At 41.5% G+C, this 20,345-nt stretch overlaps 1 protein-coding gene across 1 annotated transcript in view; it reads left to right on the top strand.

The window, feature by feature from the left end:
* The window catches only part of ABCA12 (ATP binding cassette subfamily A member 12), a 313,653-nt gene that overhangs the window by 88,693 nt on the left and 204,615 nt on the right, over window positions 1–20,345 (top strand). The window contains exons 7-11 of the mRNA XM_073646632.1: window positions 2,176–2,297; window positions 3,933–4,036; window positions 4,995–5,092; window positions 5,542–5,656; window positions 9,168–9,285. Coding sequence (XP_073502733.1) covers window positions 2,176–2,297; window positions 3,933–4,036; window positions 4,995–5,092; window positions 5,542–5,656; window positions 9,168–9,285 — 557 coding nt within the window. The remainder of the gene's footprint in view (window positions 1–2,175; window positions 2,298–3,932; window positions 4,037–4,994; window positions 5,093–5,541; window positions 5,657–9,167; window positions 9,286–20,345) is intronic.

Here is a 20,345-nt window from a genome sequence, read left to right as displayed (position 1 = left end):
AAAATATTTTTCTATTACTAGGTTAAACCTAAAAACTAGTATTACAAGTTAGTAGGAGTTTTCTGCAGTAGTTTATTAACGGGAACCTGTCATGTTCTACATTCAGTCCGCTCTGTGGACAGCATGGTATAGAAAAGGAGAAACTGAGCAGAATGGTATGTAGATTTGTTGGATAAGATTCAGTATAACTTCAATATTTTATTAATTGAAATCCCCAGTGTTTGTATGTACAGGGTGGGCCATTTATATGGATACACCTAAATTAAATGGGAATGGTTGGTGATATCAACTTCCTGTTTGTGGCACATTAGTATATGGGAGGGGGAAAACTTTTCCAGATGGGTGGTGATCATGGTGGCCATTTTGAAGTCGGCCATTTTGGATCCAACTTTATTTTTTTCAATGGGAAGAAGGTCATGTGACACCACATCAAACTTATTGAGAATTTCATAAGAAAAACAATGGTGTGCTTGGTTTTAACATAACTTTATTCTTTCATGAGTTTTTTTACAAGTTTATGACCACTTATAAAATGTGTTCAAAGTGCTGCCCATTGTGTTGGATTGTCAATGCAACCCTCTTCTCCCACTCTTGACACACTGATAGCAACACCGCAGAAGAAATGCTAGCATAGGCTTCCAGTATCCATATGATGCTGCACATCTCGTATCTTGATGGCATGGTGTGGTATATAGGGTACAAAGATAGTGGGGCCATTCTTCATCAATGGAAACCTCAATGCCACTGGATATCTGAATTAGCTACATGATGATGTGTTGCCCTCTTTATGCACTGAAGATGGCACGTTCCCTGAGTTTTTCCAACAAGATGGTGCACCACCACATTATGGGTGTCAGGTCCAAGCATTCCTGCATGAACAGCTTCCTGGAAAGTGGATTGGTCGTCGTGGGCCAGTTGAATGGCCACCAAGGTCTCCCGATCTGACCCCCTTAGACTTTTATCTTTGGCGTCATCTGAAGGCAATTGTCTATGCTGTGAAGATACGAGATGTGCAGCATCTGAAACAACAGATACTGGAAGCCTGTGCTAGCATTTCGTCTGCGGTGTTGCTATCAGTGTTTCAAGAGTGGGAGAAGAGGGTTGCATTGACAATCCAATGCACAGCCTCGACGGCGGCTCTCATGTATTTCTATGCAACAGTCAAGCTCAAGTTGGGAGAGCCGCCAGCCAGTCCAAGCATTGCGTTCCAATCTCCATCTGATTTATTTGGCTGTCTGACTGCACCCTTATTGTGAACACAACCACATCCCAATTATAAGAGGGTATTCACACTTATGCAACCACGTTATTTTAGTTTTGTTACTTTTATATTCCCTCTCAAAATATTCCAGTTTGTTTCTCAATGCATTTGTACAGACTACGGGTATTATTAAAGTTGGAAAAAGTTCTGAAATGATTCCTTTTGGTATGATTTTTTTACATGACAAAAATCTGGCATTGTAAAAGGGGTGTGTAGACTTTTTTTTATCCATTGTATCTTTTTCTGTATGCACAGTCCTATAGGAAAGACTGTTGATCACTGAACAGGATTGCTCACTGGACTTATATGCATAAAAAATATGAGGGATTTTGATAAATAAAATGCAAGTTTTAATTAAACTTTTTCAACATAAATGTATATTAATCTGATCAGCGACCTCCCGCTATATAACGTCCTGTCCGCAGATCAGATCCCATTTTCAACACAACAGGTTCCCTTTAAAGCTGTTTCAAATGCAGGACTTATATTAAAGGAGCACTATTTATATATTTATAATAACAGGGTATGTATTAATAACAGAAGCAAAATGACTCTGCCCTTCCTCTAAACACACGTTTTACCAAGTGTGCGCCACACAGACTATTAATATCTACCATGTTTGCTTAGCTATGCAAAGAGCCTTTAATTCCTGGTAACTAGTATGGAAATAGTCATAAAACCGGGTAATTACTTATCTATTAGCATTCATTTCTTGATGTACTGGTACATAATGATTACAAGTGATTCATTTTTTAATATCTATTTTACAACAGAAGGAAAGAGTTGCTTCTTCTTGTGCGCATTAAAGAAAGAATGATGTGTCTGGGGAAGTTCGGTCTGAATGCATCGCAATTGTACAATTCATCTATTACAATTCCAAATATGTTATTTTATTTTTTTATTCCATTTTCAAGGCAAGCGGCTCAGATTTCTTCACAACATTACAAATAATCACAACGCATATAGAAAATGTGCAGAGTAAAACAGCGCTTTGGAATATTTTACTAATGTTGCCAGAATGGATCATGAATCCAAGGTGAGAAAGCAGGTTGTGTAATAATGAGTAGATATTGGATCAATAGAATTATTAGGGTTTGTTCAGACATGGCCTTTTTGCAACGTATGACCGTTTTCTAAGCATTTTTGCTTGCATTTTTTATGCATTTTTTTCCCCATTCACTAGAATGGATGAAAAGCATTGCAAAAACACTGAAAGAATTAATATGTTTCTAATATGTTTCTAATATGTTTCATATTTTAAAAACCTCCAGCAGCTGAATAAAATTTTTGCAAAAAAAAATGCCGCATGTGAACATACCCTTACTGTTGAACTCTGTATTTGCATTTCTGCAAAATTTGCCAGTAAGACTGTGTTCACGCGTCTCATTTTTGCCTCGTTTTTTTGGCAAATTACACAGCATTTTACTATTCCAACAAAGTGAATGAGATATCTGAAATCTCCTGCACATGATGTTTATTTTTTCTTTGCACCTTTGAAGCTGTTTCAAATCTGCAGCATGACAATTCTTTCAGCGTTTTTCAACTATGTTAATGAATTGGAAAAACGCATCAAATAACACATCAAAAATGCCCTCAAAAACGTGGTGAAGATGCGCATATTTTTATGCACCATTTTTCCTGCCAACTAGTGATGAGCGAGCATGCTCATTACTTGAGATTTACGAGCATGGTCGGGTGCTCGCCGAGTATCATCAGCATGCTCGGGTGTTATGTTTTCATCACTCCGTGCTCATGATTTGCGACTGTTTGACAGCTTTATTACATGAAAGGAATGCCTGTTTCTTAGGCATTCCTCATATGTATTAAAGCTGTCAAGCTGTCGCAAATCATGAGCACGGAGTGATGAAAACATAACACCCGAGCATGCTGATGATACTCGGCGAGCACCCAGGCATGCTTGCCGAAAGGGTTAACAGAACATACTCGCTCATCCCTAGTGCCAAAACATCAGTATTTACAACAGATTTTCCTGCTGCCAATACTGGACGTGTGCACATACCCTTAAATTGATGACACATGCAGCGCTATTCATGCCATCAAAGGATTGACACCTTAGTGGAACCACAAATCTGTTATCCACAATTTTCTATATAAGCAGGGTTAAAAATATATATAGAAAAATTGAGGAAAAAATTAAGATCGGTTCACATTTGCGCCCTTGTTTCCATTTATAATGGAAAAGATGATGCAGAACATGATCCTTCATATGACTCAGGGGACCCCACTGACTTATAATGGGATCATTCAGGTTCCACCACAGTGACTGTTGTTTTGATAAAAAAAAGTCATTATTTTATTCTATCAAATGGTATTAAATCTGCATTAGAGTTTCCATCACAAATGTGAACATAGCCTAACATCACTTTACATAATTTTTGGCAGTGATATCACCTTCTATTGGTCCTGTCTTGCAAGAAGGAGGGGGCAGAGGAAGGAAATATTACTATGGATGGGACTGTATAGTTTGTTGTCTGTTACCATGGAAACATATAGACCTGGAAAGGAGCTGTTAGCACAAAGAGACAATAAATATGGTGGAGGCGGTCATAGCATTTAACGATTAGATGTGAAAGATCCTGTAAAACAACAATTTTGACATTATTTCTATTATTCTTTTGCCATTATCTTCTAATGTTTCTATTTCTTATAGTTTATTATATGAAGGAAAATTTCATCTACTGTTCCCAGAAATCAGTTCAGAACTAGCAGATTTACAGTCGTGTGTAAAGTTCATAGCGAAAACCGTAAATCAAGGTAAGAATTGAGTTGTTCATACTGTAATATATTTATTAATGCATACCTTATTCAAATTATATGCTGTTAACAACAAATAAGTGGCTTATTAATAACTTCTACAAGGAAGAGTCCAAAATATGAAACATTGCACTTCCTTTGACCTCCCTTCCAGAGATATCCGTCCTTCTAGCAGAAGTCTACTATGCCGCCATTTGGATCAATGCAAATTTTAAGAATTGATCAAAGTGTTCAATATTACAGATTATAAAGATCTGAACCAGAGACTACCTCTTCTGTAGGAGAAGGTAGATATCCAGATATATTAGTACTCCTGGCATCACTTCCTTACATGTTTTTTTTAGATTTTTGATGTCCATAATAGTCTGTTTATTAAAGGGAATCTGTCAGCAGGTTTTTGCTTTGTAATCTGAGAACAGCATCAATTAGGGGATGAGAAACAGATTTTAGGGATGTGTCCCTTATTAAGCTGTGTGATGTTGTTTCCTATCTATGAATGTTTTATCACCAGGAGATTATCACTGCCCAGACTAGCTCCCTCCTGCCAAGGGGTCTGACCACGCCCCCTCCTGGGATAAGCAGCTTGCTGTAAATAAACAATATACACAGAAAGCTGTGGTGTGGACGGGGTCAGCTGTGTTGTGGGAGGGGTTATCTGTGATGTGGGCGGGGTTAGCTTTCTCAGCTCTGCTGCATTCTACATCTAAGAACTCTGATTGTGTCACAACTGCTGCACCCAGTAAACTAAGTGATACATCGTTGGAATCAGGGTCTCTTTTCCTACATTATGCTTCTCTCAGATGAAGTAGCAAAAACCTGGTGACATATTAATTTAATACATAGCTAGATAGTCTCCTCGCTGTACTGAAGTTGTATATGAAGTAAACTTAGTGTTATAATGTTTCTTTCCAAAATATGCCATTTTTAATGTATGATTTCTATACTGTATGTAATGCAGTGCTGAACCAGTCATCTACAAATAATCCACTTGGAATCTTGGAGATTGTTTCAAACCAAAGCATGAGTGACATGAAATCCTGTATTTCTATGTTTAAGGTAATAATCCTACACTAGTCATCCTGGTCCTCTATTATACTAACACAATTGTAGGAAAATATTATCTGAGTTGTGGAACGTGAACTTCCTGGGCCTACTGGCTACCATGTGCCAATTATAACACTGGTGTCTTCTTATGTGAGAAAAGGGCCTCTAGGCACCTGCCAGTTACTTCTGCACCCTCTATAGCTAAACCTTTGCACATAAAGTCAAAAAAGCATGATGGGGGAAAAGGTGGTATAATGTAAAGCAGGAAGGCCTATCAGTCATATATTGTTGTCATATAAATTTGCTATGAGTTGACGTATCTACATAGTTCTAGCCATGGGTGCATAGTAGACATTTTACCCTTGGTTGTAATTAGTGATCAGTGATAATGCTACGTAAAGCCTCTCATCAAATAGTTATTATAGTGGTATATTTATACATGGTGTTACTTCCACCCACAGAGAGTGCCCTGTGGATCGAATGGGTCTAGCCAGTGCTGGCTGGAGATGGAACAAATATTGGAAAAAATCTACTGGTTGACGTCATCTCTGACAAACAAAACCTCCAGTAATGTCTGTAAGTCAAGTTTAAGGTCAATAGTCTACATTTATATATTTACATGTGGCATATGGTAGGAATTCTAGCTTCACTTGCATCCAAGGTATTCACAGTGATTATATCTCAGACCATACTAATTCCAAGAACACAGTATTCTATTTCACATGCTATTCTGTCCTTCAAGACAGAACCTAAGCTATTTCCATACTTCACTTATTCCTCTAGATCAGTGGCCGCCAACCTTTCTACATTGAGAGCCACATTCAGCTCAGAGAGAGGGTCGCAAGCCACATTCGGAGCCTCGCCATAAGTAGTAACATCCTGCTCCCGCCTCCCCCAAATTAGTGACACTTAGAGCCCACATTATCGGTATCATGACAGACAGATCTTTGCCACAGAAATAACACTGAGGCAGTATACTTCCAGGGGTTTGCCACCTTACCTTCATTCGGTATTCTCCCACTACACTATCACATGCAGTCTCAATCACCTCCTCCATCTGGCATTATCATCCTATCTCCACCTTACCATACCAAGGCCAGAATATATCCAGATTTGCTCTTCTGTGAGGGCTACTCACAAAGGTCACTATTTGGAGACCTGCTCTTTGTAACATACCTGGCGGCGTCCTTGCATAGTGGTCCATCTCCCACTGTGCAAGAGCACGCACTTGATTTCCAGTCCAGACTATCACTCAGGCTTTCCTCCATGCTGTCTGCTTGCCTCTGTTTCTTCTGCTTAAGGGCGGCGCCCGATCACTTCCTGCTTCTTGTAGCTGCTGCAGGCACACCCCTTGTGCGTCCTCAGCCTATTGCTGTCTGTCACCTGGTATTTAACCCAGCTCTTTCCTGGAATCCTGGCCTGAGCATTGTGTTCTGTCAGTTGGCTTCTAGTCACTGATGTGCCAGGTCCTGTCTATGTTTCCTGCCTTGCGGTATCAGTTCCCGTGTCTGAACTGTGTCCTGTCTGAACTATCTTCTAGCCTGTTGTCTTCTGCCTATCCTGGAGGCTGTATTTCCAGGCCAGTGTGAACACGCTCCTAGCCTGTTCTTTCCGCCTTCTAGGGGCCGCATACCTAGACACGCTCCTGTATCTTGCTGCTGTGTCTGTTCTTGTCTGAATATTCTCCTAGCCTGTTACCTGTTTTTCTCTATGTCCGTACCTTCCCTTTTCCTGCAGAATCTGATCCCATACCTAACTACTACTCGTTGTCCCAGTACTCCCGTTTGTGAGTTTTGAGTCCACTCGCTACTTCATTGCAAGTATCTTGTGTGTACCTGGTTCTGCCTTTCCCTTCCAGTCTGTTCCGTGTGAACAGAGCCCTGTCCCCTCTGCTCTGCCTTGCTCACCGCTCCGGCAGTTCTTGCCCGCTCTGCCTTGCTCACCGCTCCTGCGGTTTCCGCTCTGCTCTGCCTTGCTCACCGCTCCTGCGGTTTCCGCTCTGCTCTGCCTCGCTCACCGCTCCTGCGGTTTCCGCTCTGCTCTGCCTCGCTCACCGCTCTGCTCTGCCTCGCTCACCGCTCCTGCGTTTTCCTCTCTGCTCTGCCTCGCTCACCGCTCCTGCGGTTTCCGCTCTGCTCTGCCTCGCTCACCGCTCCTGCGGTTTCCGCTCTGCTCTGCATCGCTCGCCGCTCCTGCGATTTCCGCTCTGCTCTGCCTCTCTCGCCGCTCCTGCGGCTTCCGCTCTGCTCTGCCTCGCTTGCCGCTCCTGCGGTTTCCGCTCTGCTCAGCCTCGCTCACCGCTGCTGCGGTTTCCGCTCTGCCTCGCTCACCGCTCCTGCGGTTTCCGCTCTGCTCTGCCTCGCTCGCCGCTCCTGCGGTTTCCGCTCTGCTCTGCCTCGCTCGCCGCTCCTGCGGTTTCCGCTCTGCTCTGCCTCGCTCGCCGCTCCTGCGGTTTCCGCTCTGCTCTGCCTCGCTCGCCGCTCCTGCGGTTTCCGCTCTGCTCTGCCTTGCTCGCCGCTCCTGCGGTTTCCACTCTGCTCTGCCTTGCTCGCCGCTCCTGCGGTTTCCGCTCTGCTCTGCATTGCTCGCCGCTCCTGCGGTTTCTGCTCTGCTCTGCCTTGCTCGCCGCTCCTGCGGTTTCCGCTCTGCTCTGCCTTGCTCGCCGCTCCTGCAGTTTCTGCTCTGCTCTGCCTTGCTCGCCGCTCCTGCAGTTTTTGCTCTGCTCTGCCTTGCTCGCCTCTCCCGCGGTTTCCGCTCTGCTCTGCCTTGCTCGCCGCTCCTGCGGTTTCCGCTCTGCTCTGCCTTGCTCGCCACTCCTGTGGTTTTCGCTCTGCTCTGCCTTGCTCGCCGCTCCTGCGGTTTCCGCTCTGCTCTGACCCTTTGCTCGCTGCTTCGGCAGTCTCGTCCTGCTCCTCTCTCGCTCACCGCTCCAGGCGGCCTTGTCCTGCTCTTCTCTCGCTCACCGCTCCAGGCGGCCTTGTCCTGCTCTTCTCTCGCCCACCGCTCCAGGCGGTCTCGTCTTGTTCTACTCTTGCTCGCCGCTCTGGGCGGCCTCACTCTGCTGTGTTTGTCCACCGCATCTGCGGTTCTGTTCCTGAGTCCCAGTCTGTACTGGGTCCTATCCACTCGGTACTCCAACCTGTCGTACCTGCCAGTACCTCCCTGCCTGCATACCAGTCGTGCTTACCAGCATCCACCAGTCTGCATACCAGCCGTGTCTGCCTATACCCAGCAGTCTGTGTGCCAGCCTAACCTGCCTGTTCCTGTATTCCCCTGTGTGGGTCAACAGCCGTGTCCGGGGTCTGTCCTGGAGTAGCACCTGGTCCCTCTGCTCGATTCCTCCTTGGTGCACTGGCGTCGTATGCCGTTGTGCGACCCTGGTCGGATCGGGTGGATACTTAGTTACGCCCCTCCAGGCATTCACTCTCCGGTACGGTCCAGTGGAATCACTACATATACACGCACACGCCACTCAGCCCGGGCGTGTGCATTACACTCTTCTTAGCTGTTTGCTAGACCTGGTGCTAATGCACAAATCTAGGAGAAAGCCTCAAGCCACCCATCATGGACTCGCGAGCCAAGTGTTGATCCCGAGCGACGGGTTGGGGATACCCCCTCTAGATATTCAGGACTGTAGATATATATAAGGGATTCACAATAGTATTCATACTTCAAAATGTTGAGATGGCATTTGAGACAGTTTTTGTTCTTGGTGCCATCCATTTTCTGCAGGAAAAAACTCTGCAAAAAACACCTCAAACTTAGACTACCCAAATGTTTTGTTCTCAGGAAGATTATCCACCACCAGAGACTACTTCCCTCTTGATCAAGTCTACATTTGGAGACTTGATCAAGCTATGTGGGCAGGGAGAGATAGTACACTAATTTGGCAGCCAGCTGATGCCTAGTTATGAGGCCGCCCATTGTATTTCATTTAGGCTAAAGCTGATTAGGGACCAATAATGGACCCAGACCTGTTGTGCTCTACATGCTTTTAACCTTTATCTTTATAAGATATTTTTTATCTGTATATGTAATGTCATATGATTTAGTTAATACTGACATATTTCATTTGGTCTACCTCTAGGTGAATTTAACGGTTTAAACATCACTTGTAATGGTACCATCAACCTGGATATATTTCTCCAGTCTGTGTTGGAAGTAGTGAATAAGATTAGTAGCAATTCATCAGATGCTATAATAAGGTGAGCACTTTAACATATCTTGTCCAGTATTACTAGAATTAAGAATCCAGTAATAAAAGACACAACAGGGAGACATTATTCTTTATACAGATATTGAAATGTAACACGCTTTTTGGGGTTCTTTGAAAGGTTGATGAAATTGAATTTCATTTTTGCACTTTCATTTTTCCTCTCCTTCCTTCTTCCCAGAGACAGAACATTTTTTTTTTTTCGGTTGACAATACCATATGATGGCTTGTTTTTTTGCAGGATGAGTTGTAGTTATGAATGATACCATCCATTTTACCATGCGATATACTGGAAAACGGGGAAACAATTCAAAATTTAGCAAAATTGCAAAACAATAAAAAAAATCCTGCAATTATACAATTGTTTTTTGGGTTTTGTTCTTACGAAGTTCAAAATGGCAGAATTACGTTTTCTTTGTCAACTCACCTCCTCAAAAATGGAATAAAAGGTGATCAAAAAATATGAATGAATGCATGTCAAAATGGCACCATTATAAATGCCAGCTCATTTGTAAAAAAAAAAAAAATTCTGCAATTCGACAAATCTAGCACAGCTTCATCAGCTACAAAAAAACCTCATAAGTCCTAGAATGTAGAGAAATTAATCAGGTTACATGATTAAAATGCTAAAATATAAAAAAATATATATATAAATTCTGTTTTGAGAAAGAAGAATCCAGGTATATGGCACTTCCATCATGAGAGGCAAATGGAAATAGGAGTAGCGAAGCATTTTTCCTCCAAAAAATGATGCTTATTAAAAACTATTAAAAACACAATGCGTTTCGGCTAAATAACAGCCTTCTTCGGGTGTCTGTTATGTCTATGATAGACACCTGAAGAAGGCTGTTATTCAGCCGAAACGCATTATGTTTTGAATTGTTTTTAATAAACATCATTTTTTTGGAGGAAAAATGCTTCGCTACTTCTATTTCCAATTCCTTCTCTTATGGTGGAAGTGCCATATTCCTGGATCCTTCATTCTCAAGTCTTGTAATTGGGACTCCACTGTAGGAACATCCCTTTGCTTGCCAGGTTGGCTGCAGTCCACCACCAATTTCTAAACCAGACCCAGCCTTGTGCCTCAATTAGCACAACCTAACCAGGGGAGCATTTACAATTTCTGTCTCCATATCGATTTTCCCACTTATTTATTACGCTTAGATAGCGCCACTTTGTTCCTCCTTTCCCAATGGATTTCCATTCATCATAAATAAATTCAGTATCATTGCTATGGTACTTACAAGGAGTCTTATTTTTTCATTTCACCTGTCAAATATTTTTTCCCCATTTTATGTTTTACAGCAAATTAAAGTTTTTTTCTCAAAACTGTTCTTCATGAGTGCACCACTCCCCTGCCTCCCTTCTTACCGGGAGAGCAGAGCGCTCCTGATGATTGACAATTTGGGCAGGAAGTACGAATGAGCTCTGGACCTAACTATGTACTCTCCTGTGCTACTAGCAAAGGCAGTTTTGTCTCTGTATCATCGGAGGAGTGCAGGCTCAGCGAACTGGCCAGCATTTAGACACTGTAGAGCTAAAAGCTTCCACCTGCGTTGATAAACTGCAAAGTGACTGGTAAACTCTGCAGAGAGCTGTAAACTATAGAAGTTAAAATCCCTTCATTCTTGATAATGGAGCGGATTTTTAGCAAGAAGTAAATTGCCAAGATGCTTGTCTTTACAAGCACTTTCTAATTTTACCCATTTAATAGGATACGACAACCCCTTTAAAAGATGCCAATAAAATTGACAACTCAAAAACAATCACTTAAATGGCAACGTACTATAGACAAAAGTTATAACTCTTGAAAGCTAAAATAATCCTGCACTGGGAAGGATTGGAATTAGGAATTTTCAAGAATAATCATATGTATTGTAAAGGAAAGTCAAAACATGCGCACAATAATGTACCATTATGTTGGTATTAGTACATTATACGAGTAGCCTGCAAATGCTTGTAGATCATTTGTTAACCTCCGGGGTAATGACAGCTGTTGCAAGAACAAATCCTGAATGCTGTAATTATATTATTTGAGTGTTAGAACACCACAGAGCACAAAGTGACGCAAAAGAATTTTGGCACATGGCAGCAGAAGGGAGACTTATTTTCTGGGTGATCCTGAGATTTTCCTGTTCAGCATAAAGTTAATCTTGAAAAATGAGAACGGACAGGTTTTTCCTGACTTGTATTTGTCAGACATGAAGGCTATAAATATACTGAGTTACACAGGAAACCAGTCTTACTATAAATCATAATGTCACGAATGTCATATCTGCAATGTGAAGTTCATTTTCTAAATGATTACTCCATAGGTTTAAACAAAAAAACTCACATTCTTCCATATGCCATTATTTGCCCATATACAGTGGGTACAGAAAGTATTCAGACCCCTTTACATTTTTCACTCTTTGTTTCATTGCAGCCATTTGGTAAATTCTAAAAAGTTCATTTTTTTTTCTCATTAAAGTACACTCTGCACCCCATCTAGACTGAAAAAAAACAGAAATGTAGAAATTTTTGCAAATTTATTAAAAAAGAAAAACTGAAATATTACATGGTCATAAGTATTCAGACCCTTTGCTCAGATACTCATATTTAAGTCACATGCTGTCCATTTCCTTGTGATCCTCCTTGAGATGGTTCTACTCCTTCATTGGAGTCCAGCTGTGTTTAATTAAACTGATAGGACTTGATTTGGAAAGGCACACACCTGTCTATATAAAACCTCACAGCTCACAGTGCATGTCAGACCAAATAAGAATCATGAGCTCAAAGGAACTGCCCAAGGAGCTCAGAGAAAGAATTGTGGCAAGGCACAGATCTGGCCAAGGTTACAAAAGAATTTCTGCATTACTCAAGGTTCCTAAGAGCACAGTGTCCTCCATAATCCTTAAATGGAAGAAGTTTGGGACCACCAGAAGTCTTCCTAGACCTGGCCATCCACCCAAACTGAGCAATCGTGGGAGAAGAGCCTTGGTGAGAGAGGTAAAGAAGAACCCCAAGATCACTGTGGCTGAGCTCCAGAGATGCAGTGGGGAGATGGGAGAAAGTTCCACAAAGTCAACTATCACTGCAGCCCCTCCACCAGTCGGGCCTTCATGGCAGAGTGGCCCGACAGAAGCCTCTCCTCAGTGCAAGACATATGAAAGCCTGCATAGAGTTTGCTTAAAAACACATGAAGGACCCCCAGACTATGAGAAATAAGATTCTCTGGTCTGATGAGACGTAGATAGAACTTTTTGGTGATAATTCTAAGCGGTATGTGTGGAGAAAGCCAGGCACTGCTCATCACCTGCCCAATACAATCCCAACAGTGAAACATGGTGGTGGCATCATCATGCTATGGGGGTGTTTTTCAGCTGCAGGGACAGGACGACTGGTTGCAATTGAAGGAAACATGAATGTGGCCAAGTACAGAGATATCCTGGATGAAAACCTCTTTCAGAGTGCTCTGGACCTCAGACTTGGCCAAAGGTTCACCTTCCAACAAGACAATGACCCTAAGCACACAGCTAAAATAACAAAGGAGTGGCTTCAGAACAACTCTGTGACCATTCTTGACTGGCCCAGCCAGAGCCCTGACCTAAACCCAATTGAGCATCTCTGGAGAGACCTGAAAATGGCTGTCCACCAATGTTCACCATCCAACCTGACGGAACTGGAGAGAATCTGCACGGAAGAATGGCAGAGGATCCCCAAATCCAGGTGTGAAAAACTTGTTGCATCATTCCCAAGAAGACTCATGGCTGTACTAGCTCAAAAGGGTGCTTCTACTCAATACTGAGCAAAGGGTCTGAATACTTATGACCATGTGATATTTCAGTTTTTCTTTTTTAATAAATTTGAATTAAAAAAAAAAAGTTTTTTTTCAGTCAAGATGGGGTGCAGAGTGTACTTTAATGAGAAACAAATGAACTTTTTAGAGTGAAAAATTTAAAGGGGTTTGAATACTTTCCATAACCACTGTAAATGCCCATATACATTGTGACAATTTACATTACTTGACTTGATATATCTTTATAACAACTATTTAGTCTTTAATGAATTTAGTCTTTAATTAATTATTGGGTTTTGTCTGAAATGAGAACAAATGGACTGTTTGTTTGTTTTCAAGAAACATTCCCACTTTACACGCTGTGCCAGTTCAGTGCCGACAGCTGTCTGTGACAGCTGAGCGGCAGGGGCAGAGGTGCAAGGAACCATGCCGTCGGTCCCTGCACCCAGATCGCTGCAATCAGTCAGTCAATCTGCCTGACCGATCACAGCATGATAGAGCAGGAGACGCTAAAATTTCAGCGTCTGCTGCTCTATCAGGGCCGGAGCTCAGCGCTGCCAGTGGCTGTTAACCCCCAGCGCGATCGCAGCATTCAGGAGACAAGGCAGAGGGCTGGGAGCTCCCTCTGCCATCAGGTCGGCGCTCCCGTGACGTCATCGCAGGGGCCCGACCATTGCCATGGTGACCAGGGGTCGTCATGACGACCCCCAAATCACCAAGCTACGGAAAGCTCCAGAGACCAATGCACAGCATAATCTCAGGAGCTTTCAATATAGGTATAAAGTATTGCAATGCTAGTGCATTGCAATACATTATACCTATGAAAAAAGTGAAAGTCCCATAGTGGGACCAAGTAAAAAAGTTTAAATAAAATAAAAAAAAATTGTAAAAATCTAAAAAAAAAAATGTAAAAAAAAATATATATATATATTACACTAATAAATACAGATAAATTAGATAAAAAAATAAAATAAACAAAAACGTACACATATTTGGTATCGTCATGTCCGGAACGACCCGATCTATAAACGTGTCACACTAGTTAACCCTTTCAGTGAACAGCATAACAAAACACACACACACATGAGAAACTATGAGTTTTCATCATACCGCTGGAAAAAAGTGGAATAAAACGCGATCAAAAAGACGGATGAAAATAAAAATGGTACCGCTGAAAACGTCATCTTGTCCTGCAAAAATCAAGCTGCCATACAGCTTCATCAACCGAAAAATTAAAAAGTTACAGCGCTCAGAATAAAGCGATGCAAAGATAATTATTTTTTCTATAACAGTTTTGTTATGTAAAAGTGCAAAAACATAAAAAAATTACATAAATCTGGTACCACTGTAAACGCACTGACCCAATGAATAAAGCTGCCTTATCAATTTTACCACACAAGTAACAGTAACAACAAAAAAAAAACCTGAATTGTTGGTTTTTGTTCATTCTGACTCCCAAAAATCAGAATAGAAAGCGATCAAAAAATGTAATTTGCCTGAAAATGGTACCTCTAAAAACGTCAACTCGTTCCGCAAAAAACAAGTCGTCACATGTCTCTGTCGGCCGAAATATGGAAAAATTATAGCTCTCTAAATATGGCGATGCAAACATTAGTTTTTTGCAAAAAAAAGTGGCTTTTAGTGTGTGACAGCTGTCAGTAATAAAAACCCGATATGAATCTGGTATGCTGTAATCGCACCGACCCGAAGAATAAAGTCGCCTAATCACTCTTATACTACACAAATAACGGCATAAAAAATAAATAAAACCAATTCTTCACCTGCTGCAGATTTATTTATTCTGCCTCCCAAAGATCGCAGTAAATCTCGGCTCACATTTATCCTGCGCTCTGCGCTGAGCATTTACACCGGGGTTTCCGTGTAAATCTCTGAAATAAGTGATCCAGACGGAACCCCTGATGGATGATTCCCTATAATGAGGCAGATGGAGACACTGTGTACGCCATCTGACCTATGATTTGGCTGTGTCCATCTTTTTAGGCGTAAATAAAAGCACGGTCAGCCACAGTTTTGTGCACCTCTGAAAAGAAGGACAACGCTGAGCAGAAGCCAGACGGAGTCCAGAGCAACTCTGCTGCCTCATCTCATTATAGTGAATGGATCCCTCAGGGGTTTCATCTGAATCACGTCATTCGGAGATTTAGATGGAAACACCAAAGTAAGTGCTCATCGTAGAGCGCCGGATAAATGTGATCTAAAATGTTATGTAAAATGTTCCCAATAAAAGCTTCACATAAAAGCCCCCACTCAGGTCTGTCATATGTTAATGGAAATATAGGGGGCTTCCACATTATTGGTAGTACAAAGGCTCTGGAAAAGCAAAATGGCTGTTCATCCCCCAAAAGAAATTCAGCAAATTTTGTGCTCCCAAATCCAAATCCCCCCTCCCTTCTGAGCACCGCAGTGTGTCTAAACCACATTTAGTGTCCACATGTTTGGCAGGGGTATTATTTCCAAAATGAGGTCACTTGAGGGGGAATTCTGCTCTTCTAGCTTTTAGGGGCTCTGTATATGGAGTCTGCAAACTATTCTAGGAAAATCTGCACTACAGGAGGCAAATAGCGCTCGTCCCTCCCGAGTGTCGCCGTGTGGCCAAGCATTACTGTACAGCCACATATGAGGTATTGCCACATTCAGCAGAAGTTATGGGACAAATTTTGATGCCATTTTCATCCATTATCTCAGCGTGAAAATGTAAAATCTGGGGCTAAAACAAAATTTTTGCGGTAAAAATGTAATTATTTTTTCCTCACTGCCCAATGGAATAAAATTCTGTGACACACCCTTGGTGTCAGTATGATCACTGCACCCCTAGATGAGTTCATTGAGAGGTGTAGTTTGTAAAATTGGGTCATTTATGAGGGAATCTGCTGTTCTGGCACCTCAGGGGCTCTCCTAGTGGGTCATGGCACCCTCAAACCATAACAGTAAAATCTGCACTATAATATGGTGCTCTATCCTTTCTGACCTTTGCACTGTGCCTCAAAAGTAGTTGCCAATTACATATAGGGTATCGACGTGCTCAGGAGAAATTGCACAACAACTTTTGGAGTCCATTTTCTCCTGTTACCCTTGTGAAAATAAAAAATTTGGGGCTAAAAGAAAATTTTTGTGATCTTTTTTTGTTCATGTCTTTATGTTATAAACTTCTGTGAATCACCTGGGGGTTCAAAGTGCTCATCCCACATCTAGATAAGTTCATTGAGGGGTCTAGTTTCCAAAATGGGGTCACTTGTTGGGGGTTTCCACTGTTTAGGCACATCAGGGGCTCTCCAAACACAACATGGCGTTCGCTGATTATTCCAGCAAATTTTGAATTCAAAAAGTCAAATGGCGCTCCTTCACTTCCAAACCCTGCCATGCGCCCAAACAGTGGTTTTCTGCCACATATTTGGTATCAGCATGCTCAGGAGAAATTTCACAATACATTTATGGGTACCCTGTTTGGTCTAAATTTAATATTTTGTGAAAAAAGTTAAATGTTAATTTTTTTCTTCCTCATTGCTTCAGTTCCTGTGAAGCACCTGAAGGGTTAATAAACTTCTTGAATGTGGTTTTGAGTTCTTTAAGGGGTGCAGTTTTTAGAATGGTGTCACTTTTGGGTATTTTCTGTCATATCGACACCTCAAAGTCACTTCAAATGTGATGTGGTCTCTAAAAAAATGGTTTTATAAATTTTGTTGGAAAAATGAGAAATCGCTGGTCAACTTTTAACCCTTATAGCTCCCTAACAAAAAAAAAATGTTGGTTCCAAAATTGTGCTGATGTAAAGTAGACATGTGGGAAATGTTATTTATTAACTATTTTGTGTGACATATCTCTCTGATTTCAGGACATAACAATTCAAAGTTTGAAAATTGCAACATTTTAAAAAATGTTGCCAAATTTCTTTATTTTACAAATAAATGCAAGTCATATCAAATAAATTTTACCACTATCATGAAGTACAATATGTCACGAAAACACATTCTCAGAATCAGTGATATTCGTTGAAGCGTTCCACAGTAATTACCTCATAAAATGACAGTGGTCAGAATTGTAAAAATTGGCCTGGTCATTAGCCTACAAAGTGGCTCGGTCGTTAAGGGGTTAAGCCCACCACACACATTTGATGACTGTCGGCTAAACAATGTTTATTCCAGTCGTTCAGCCGGTTCTCTCATACATAGGGGCGCTTCTTCGACCGAGCATGCACCCATGTGTCTCTATGAGAGCCACTGTCAGAAGACATCACTGCTGGCGCTTTATCTCCAGGAGAACAAAAGGATCTGCAGTCTAAAATCCGACATGCTGTATCCTTAACTCCCCGGCAATCAATTGTCCAAGGCCCCATATACATTAGACCTTCAGCCAAACCCATTGATATCGGCAGGTTCAGCCAACATTAGATCCTATTGACCTGACCAGAGCTCGACAGAAACGCCAACTGACTGTAGAGAAAAATAGCTATATATTCTAGTCCCAGATAATCCCTTTAAGAGTACCATTCTAGTGTGTTTTTTTTAATTTTACCACTGGAGTGGTGCCACTATTCTAGTCTCATACTTACCAGCAGCCGTCTTCATCTGTTTTCAGCGCGACTCTGGTCCGTCTCCAGCAGGTTGTGACCTGTCAGATTGCTCCAGTGTTTGCTGGGCGATCCGAAAGTTACAACTCAATGTAAGTCTATGAGAGCCAGAACGAGGCCAGGATGAGGCTCCCATAGACTCGCAATGACAACTTGTGACCGTTACCTCTGACTTCAGGTCAGTCAGAAGGTGTGGTCACAAGATGGCTGTGTAGGACCAGAATGATGCTGGGAACAGCTGAAGAAGGCAGCTGGTAAATAAAAGACTAGGGTCAGGGAACTTTGATTAGTGGCACCACTCCAGCACTGAAATAAAAAAAATTGCTGGAGTGGTGCGTATGTACTACCTGTTAAAATACTAATCACATTATGTTCAGTTAGAGCATTCTGACAGTAAGGGCATTAGCACACTTTAATCATATATGAATATGGGTCAATGCATCGTGTACAGCAAATGTATGCTAAGGAATGGCATACCAAAGAAGGCATAATAAAGAACAATAGGGACTCTGGGTGCTGCCATTTGACGTGCCCAGGGGATGGGGACGACTCGGCGCCCAGGCCTTGTTGTTGCCTGATCTTGGGGGATGTCACGGTGGTCGGCTCCCGGGCCCGTACCCTGGGGTCACTCTTAAAAGAAAGGGGGGAAGTTGTATGGGATAGGGATGTTCGTGACGCCACCTGTGGCTAAGGGCAGGGTCCATCCCCAAGCCCTTAGCTGACCATAGACACTAGATAAGTCTTCATCGATTCGGACAGGTTGAAACAGCTACTTATTGAGTATGCAGTTTCTTGAAGCTTCCCCGAGAAAATACAATTCAGGTATGCTGAATTTCAACCTTCCCAGACCTTTATGCCTACAAGAGATAAGTTAAATTACTAGTTCTAGTATTAGCAATTAGATTCCACTGCAGGTAATACAGGGAACCAATCTTCAAACAGGTTGTAAAAGTTGACGGCTTCCTTCGGGCTCTGGTCTGCTTACACACCACGTATTTCATGTCACCGAATTGACTGACATCTTTTTTCCATGATAAATATGGATAGAATGCACATATGACCTTCACGTCTAATGCTAATTCATCATTTTTCACCAGCTGACAGCTCCTATTTATGTCACAATGTGCCGGGTATTTACTTTTAACATTTGCCTACAGCCATTTCAACAACCTGATTAAGAAGGTATACTGTACCGGTGAACCGAAAGGCTTAGTAAATAGAGATTACTTCTGTAACATTTACATTCATTAGTGGCTCTCAGGTATAACTTAGGAATCTAAAATTATACAGAGTGAAGGTCTTTTAAACTCTTCATCATCGGAAATGTTTGTTTTTTTGCGCTTTTGAGTTTTCCTCCCCTAGTTCCAAGAGTTGTAATTTTTTTATTTTTCCAGCCACATAGTTATATGAGGGCTTGTTTATTGCAGGATGAGCTGTAGTTGTAAATGAGACCATTCACTTTATCATATTATATATTGGAAAACAAAGACATTTTTCTTTTATTTAAAGGGGTTTTCTGATTTTGGGAAAGCCGTCATCCTTAGCTGTAATTAGTTTAGAAAAACAAGCAAACTGCACTTTACTCACCTTCTTTGGGTCCAGCGCTGAGTTTCAGTCGCTCTTCTTGGTGTCTGTTGTTGTTTTCAGTGTTGACGTGACATTGACAGCACTGCAGCCAATCAGGGAGCTCAGCAGCGCATGCTGTGAACTCAGTTAGACCTGCTGAGCTCAGTTATTGGCTGCAGCGCTGTCTGTGTGATGTCAGCGCTGTAGGGAATAACAGACACAAGGATCAGTGGTGGAGACTCAGCACTGGATGTGCTGAGGGTGAGTAAAGTGCAGATTGCTTGTTTTCAACAAATTCCAACTGATAAGAGGGTTTTTTTAAACCTGGAAAACCCCTTTAAGTGATGAAAAAAAGTTTGGCAACTTGTATGTTGCAAAAATAAAGTTGGTTGAATCTCTATTGTTTGAGATCCATAACATTTTTACTTGTCCATCAATGGAGCTAAGTAAGGGGTTGTTTTTAGAAGGGTGAGCTGACATTTTTATTGATACATATTGGTAGTACATATAACATTTTGATTGTTTTTTATTGCATTTTCTAAGGACGCTGCCATGGTTGAAAAACCACAATTCTGGCATATTATTTTTGTTTGCTTTAGGGAATTTAACGTACTAGTTCATTCATTTTATATTTTGATAAATTGGACTTTTATGGAAGCAATAATGCCAAACATCCTTATGTTTTATTCAATTATATATATATATATATATATATATATATATATATATATATATATATGTATACATATATATATATATACATACATATATACAGTACAGACCAAAACTTTGGACACACCTTCTCATTTAAAGATTTTTCTGTATTTTCATGACTATGAAAATTGTACATTCACACTGAAGGCATCAAAACTATGAATTAACACATGTGGAATTATATACTTAACAAAAAAGTGTGAAACAACTGAAAATATTTCTTATATTCTAGGTTCTTCAAAGTAGCCACCTTTTGCTTTGATGACTGCTTTGCACACTCTTGGCATTCTCTTGATGAGCTTCAAGAGGTAGTCACCGGAAATGGTCTTCCAACAATCTTGAAGGAGTTCCCGGAGATGCTTAGCACTTGTTGGCCCTTTTGCCTTCACTCTGCGGTCCAGCTCAC

The sequence above is a fragment of the Phyllobates terribilis genome, unplaced genomic scaffold, assembly GCF_046119375.1.
Source record: "Phyllobates terribilis strain yellow unplaced genomic scaffold, ASM4611937v1 Scaffold_9__5_contigs__length_417890890, whole genome shotgun sequence".
Taxonomy (NCBI): domain Eukaryota; kingdom Metazoa; phylum Chordata; class Amphibia; order Anura; family Dendrobatidae; genus Phyllobates; species Phyllobates terribilis.
This window is presented reverse-complemented; position numbering and strand designations above follow the sequence as displayed.